Genomic DNA, 6,000 nt, shown 5'->3' on the forward strand with positions numbered 1-6,000 from the left:
AGACCCCAAATTTTAGCTTTCTTGGATTGTCCTGCCATTGTGGATAAGACTGTTACAGGTTGTTTTGTCCTGAATTGGAAGCCTCAGATTTCATTATCCTTTCTCTTGTTGTCATTTGAAAGGTTCTGGACAAATTTGGTTGGATGATGTTGCATGCAGAGGAAATGAATATAGCCTTTGGGACTGCACGAAAAGTAACTGGGGCACTCATAACTGTCAACACAGTGAAGATGCTGGGGTAACATGCAGCTGATTCCCACAGAGAATATCCCATATTGTCCTCAAATTCCTTGAAGCCCAAACTCTAACTTGATCACCAAATCTTAGTTAACTGAATAGCTTCACTCACAAGATGTCCTCTGTTAAATAAATATACACACTTGTCCTTGTGTGGGTGATTTCACTCTGTGTCATTCCAATGTTCCCTATGGAAAGATTAAAAAAAAAAAATAAGCTCTGCTTAACACACTCACTGGTTGTGTTTTCTTTGACTGGAGCCACCACTGAAAATTAAGCTAATTCTTCACTCCTGTATCAGAAGTGGATCCCAGAATATGACTTGATGCAAGCCCCTCAAAGCCCCTTGAAGTGTCCCAACTGCCAGTTGCTTGCTTTCCTTTTGCAGGGTTATACGCAGACTAGACAGCAGGCTATGTGTCATGATATGAAGGGTACTATGAAGCTCTCTGTCTCAAAATCATCTCACCAACTTTCTGTATGCCCAGAAATTCCATCAAAGTAGGCTGGTAGTCAAGGTGAAATTGAAGGGAATGTTAGAGGTAAATTGGAGACTGATATGGGAAAAATATGAAAGGTTTATCTGTGCTTTCTTGAAGAAGCAGGAGACTTGGGCATCAACCTTGAGATCTTACTTTCCTTTAGGACAGGAATTCTTTATATATTTGTATCATGGAGCCAATGGACCTCTATCAGAATAATATTTTCAAATGAAATCAAAAGTTAGTGAAAATAAAGATGTAATTTTTTTCCTCATTCAAGTTCTTGGACCCTGTGAAATTTATCCACAGACAAATGGGTTTGTAGAGGATAACCATGCAGAAAAAAAGCAGTTTATAAAGCATGTCAGGACTCTTCATCCCCTACCCCCAAAAAGAAATGAGAGCACACACATTCTCCAGAGTTGCTCTGTCCTTAGAATGTTTACCTGACACATTCCCAGAGTACTGTTGCACTGACACTCTGGAAAGACTCCAAGGGTTGATTCAAGAAGGAACATTATAATGAATCCTTGGAATGATCATAATATTGTAAATAGTGGTCATGATAAAAAATATTTAGCAAAGGGGAAAATAGAAGGGGCTTTGGGTCATACAAACAGTGAATAACTTGACTTAGATAATTCATTCCACTCAACTCAACAAGCATTTGTGAAGTGCCTAATGTCAAGTGCCAGCCACAAGATGCTATCAGTCCATAAGGATTGAAGGAGAAAACAATAGAGTCCCTGCCCTAAAGTTCATATTTTATTGAAAAAAAATAAAGTTTAAAAGATGATGGAGTAGAAGGACGGACCTGCAGAAGCTCTCCTCCTGCAGCCCATAAAATACCTGTAAAAAATGACTCGAAACAAATTCTAGAGAAGCAGAAACTATAAAACAACAGAGTGAAAGAGATTTCCAGCCCAGTGCAGCCTTAAACACTGACAGGAAAGGTCTATCACACTGGGATCAGAGCAGAGCACAGCCCATAGAGTGGAGCCCAACATTGGCCCCATGGCAGCATAGACAGGACCAGAGCAGGCTTCAGGGTGCAGAATTCCAGGCAGCAGTTGCAATTCCCAGGTCTCTCATCCTGTAAGCACCAAAGACAGCTTCAAAGGTCAGTGACAAAACTCTTTCACCTGGGTGAGAAGGGTGCAAGGTCCTGCCCTAGTTTTGGTCCCAAGCAGCAGCAGCAGCATCCACTTTTTGGAGCCCTTGGCCTAAAGACCCTGGGGGAATTGAGCAACTGATCTGGATCTCAGACATGAGAGGCAGTCCTGGGGGGAAGAGGGGCACCGGACTGATGAAGGTGATGAAGGCTCTGGAGAGAGAATTCTACTCACAGTTCCTGAGCAGAAAAGCTTGTGGTTGCTCCCAGACCAGAGTGCAGACAAAGAGAGGAGTAAACCCTTCTCCCATGATTGTGCCACTTTGGAGGAACTGAGAACTTACAGGTCCCTAGAGTGTACCCTTCTCTTGACAAAGGACTCAAAAGTCAAGTAATTGGCTGGGAAAATGCTCAAAATAAGGAAAAAAATGAAACTATAGAAGGTTACTTTCATGATGAACAGATATTTTCTTCCATTCTTTCAGATGAGGAAGAACAATGCATACCATCAGAGGAAGGCCTAAAAGTCAAGGTTTCTACATCCAAAACCTCCAAAAAAAAATAAGCAATGGTCTCAGGTCATGGAAGAGCTCAAAAAGGATTTTGAAAATCAAGTAAGAGAAGTGGAGGAAAAATTGGGAAGAGAGATGAGAGTGATACAAGAAAATCATGAAAAGTAAGTCAACAGCTTGCTAAAGGAGACCCAAAAAAAAAATGCTGAAAAAGATAACACCTTTAAAAATATACTAACCCAAATGGCAAAAGAGATCCAAAAAGCCAATGAGGAGAAGAATGCTTTAAAAAGCAGAATGGGTCAAATGGAAAAGGAGGCTGAAAAGCCCACTGAAGAAAATAGTTCTTTAAAAATTAGAATGGAGCAGGTAGAAGCTAATGACTTTATGAGAAACCAAGAAATTACAAAACAAAACCAAAAGAATGAAAAAATAGAAGACAACGTGAAATATCTCATTGGTAAAACAACCAACCTGGAAAATAGATCCAGGAAAGACAATTTAAAAATTATGGGACTACCTGAAATCCATGATCAAAAAAAAAGAGCCTAGACATCATCTTTCATGAAATTATCAAGGAAAACTGCCCTGATATTCTAGAACCAGAGGGTAAAATAAATATTGAAAGAATTCACCAAACACCTCCTGAAAGATATCCCAAAAGAAAAACTCCTAGGAATATTGTAGTCAAATTCCAGAGTTCCCAGGTCAAGGAGAAAATATTGCAAGCAGCTAGAAAGATTGAAAGACTAGTGTAACCTTGCTAAAAAGAGATATAGGAGCTGTCCTGAGAGCTAGCCTTGTCTAAGATAAGGGTGACTCCCTTTTTTTCATAAGACAGGCCACTTGACTTCAAGTGCCAAGATGGTGGCATGAAACAAAAATTCCCTGAAGTCCATCCAAATTCTCCTCCAAACAACCATAAAACCACCTCAGAACCAGTTTAGGAATAAGGAAGCAAATTACCAACTCAGTCTCACTGGAGTGGGACCATGCAGCAGCAACAGTCTCTAAGCCCTGGGGCAATCCAAGTGGAGGAGGGAGGGGCACCCTGGATAAGCCAGCAGCCCCAAAGGCAGGCCAGTAGTCCCAAATCAGTTGCACAGCACAGCCTTATCCTAAGTGCAGGCCACCAGGGAGACCCTGACTCTGTAGCAGGCTTGCAGTGAAGTTCCACCAGGAAGGCCTTGCCCATAGTACAAGCCAGCAGGGAGGCCCTCCACTCCACCTCTAGTGCAAGCCAACAGCTGGGCCCCAAGGCCCAGTGGAAGCCAACAGCAAGGCTCTGAGTCCTGGAACAAGAAGCTTGGAACAGTACAGGAGGAGAGTCCAAGTCTCACATAAAATTACAAAGTGACAAAATTGGCAGAAAAATAAGCAAAAAAACAAAGAAAGAACTTGACTACAGAAAGTTACTATGGTGACAGTGAGGATCAAGGCATAAACTTAGAAGAGGATAACACTGTCGAAATGGCTACATGTGAAGCCCTCTCTCCCCTCAAAGAAAAATGTAAATTGGTTTCAGGCCTAAAAAGAACTCCTGGAAGACCTTTAAAAGGATTTTTAAAAAGTAAATTACAGAAGTAGGAGAAAAATTGGGAAAAGAAATTAAAATAATGCAAGAGAATCATGTGGGGTGTGGGAAGTCAAAAGCTTAGTGAAAGAAACACAAAAAAAATGTAAAAACATACACAAAAATTCATCCAAAGAATGAAGCTTTTAAAAACTAGAATTGGACAAATGGAAAAGGAAGAATAAAAGTTCACTGAAGAAAATAATTCCTTAAAAATTAGACTTTTGCAAGTGGAAGCTAATGATGCCATGAGATATTAAGACACAATAAGACAAAAAAAAGAATGGAAAAAATAGAAAAATATGTGAAATTTTTCATTGTTAAAAAAAAACTGACCTTGAAAATAGATCCAGGAGAGATGTGTATATTTTCAAAAACAAACTTATTAGACTAGGAAAAAAAATAAGAATCATTGGACTACCTGAAAACCACAATCAAAAAAGATCCTGGACATCAGTTCCAAGAAATTAACAAGGAAAAGTTCCCTGATATCCTAGAACCTAGGGGGCAAAATAGAAATTGAAATAATTCACTGATCATCACTTGAAAGAGATCCCAAAATGAAAACTCTCAGAAATATCATAGTCAAATTCCAGAGCTCTCAGGTCAAGGAGAAAATAGCCAGAAATAAGCAATTCAAACATCATGAAAGCATAGTCAAGATTACACAGGATTTTACAGTTTCTACATTAAAGAACCAAAGGATTTGAAATATGATGTTCTAGAAGGCAAAGGAACTAGGATTACAACCAAGAATCATCTACTCAGCAAAACTGAGTATAAAATCCTCTGGGGTATGTGTGTGGATGTTTTATGAAACAGAGGACTTTTAAACATTCCTGACTAAAAAACCAGAGTTGAATTAAAAATTTGATCTTCAAATACAAGACTCAAGAGGAGGAGAAAAAGGTAAAAAGAGAAACAAGAAAGAGAAAACATGAGATTCAACATTCCTACATGGTAAGATAATATTTGTTACTTAAGAATTTTATCACTATAAGAGCATTTAGGAGGAGTAAACATAGACAGAGAGTGTAGATATGAGATGGCTATATCAATACTAAACATATAAGCACCAAAGGGTATAGCATCTACATTTTTATAGGAGAAGTTAAACAAGTTACAGGAGGAAACAGACAATAAATACTAGTGGGGGACCTCAATTTTCCCCTTTCAGAACTAGATAAATCTAAGCACAAAATAGACAAGAAAGAAATTAAGGAGGCAAATGGAATTCTAAAAAAGTTAGATATGATAGGTCTCTGGAGTAAATTGAATGGGAAAAGAAAGAAATGTATCTTTTTCTCAGCTGTACATGGCACCTACACAAAAATTGACTATATATTATTAGGGCATAAAAATCTCACAACCAAATGCAGAAAAATTCAATCCTTTTCAGATCATAATGTAGGAAAAGTTACATTCAAAAAAGGGCAGTGGATAGATTAAAAAATAATTGGAAACTAATTAAATCCTAAAGAATGAATGGGTCAAAGGATAAATCCTAGGAATAAGCAATAACTTCATTAAAAAGAATGACAACAAGGAGACAACATACCAACATTTATGGGATATAACCAAAGCAGTCCTTAGGGAAAATTTTTTATCTCTAAACATTTACATCAGTAGAATAGAGAAAGAGCAGATCAGTGAATTGGGTATGTAACTTTAAAAAAATTAAGATGAGCGAATTAAAAATCCTCAATTAAAAATTTATGAATTGGAAATCCTGAAAATCAATGAAAAGAGTAATAAAACAAAATAAAAAGTAAGAAAACTATTAAACTGATAAATAAAACTAGAAGCTGATTTTATGAGAAAAAATATTAAAATATATAAACCACTGGTTAATTTTATTTTAGAAAGGAAAGAAGGAAACCAGTTCCCCCAGTATCAAAAATGAAAGAGGTGAATTCACCACGAACAAAGAAGAAACTAAAACAATGATTGGGAGTTATTTTGCCCAATTATGTGCCAATACATCTGACAATTTAAATTAAATGGATGAACATATACAAAAATATAAATTCCCCAATTCAGCAGAAGAGGAAATAGAATACTTAACCCCATTTTAGAAAAAAAAAT

The 6,000-nt window shown here is 37.5% G+C and overlaps 1 protein-coding gene across 2 annotated transcripts in view; it reads left to right on the forward strand.

Moving 5' to 3' along the window:
- MARCO (macrophage receptor with collagenous structure) overlaps positions 1 to 472 on the forward strand; it is a 69,812-nt gene extending 69,340 nt beyond the window's left edge. For both annotated transcript variants that reach the window (XM_072613302.1, XM_072613304.1), the window contains exon 16: positions 123 to 472. In XM_072613302.1, the coding sequence (XP_072469403.1) occupies positions 123 to 253 (131 nt within the window). In that variant the 3' untranslated portion in view covers positions 254 to 472. The remainder of the gene's footprint in view (positions 1 to 122) is intronic.
- Positions 473 to 6,000: the final 5,528 nt, after the last annotated feature.

Source organism: Notamacropus eugenii, chromosome 5 (assembly GCF_028372415.1).
Source record: "Notamacropus eugenii isolate mMacEug1 chromosome 5, mMacEug1.pri_v2, whole genome shotgun sequence".
Classification (NCBI taxonomy): domain Eukaryota; kingdom Metazoa; phylum Chordata; class Mammalia; order Diprotodontia; family Macropodidae; genus Notamacropus; species Notamacropus eugenii.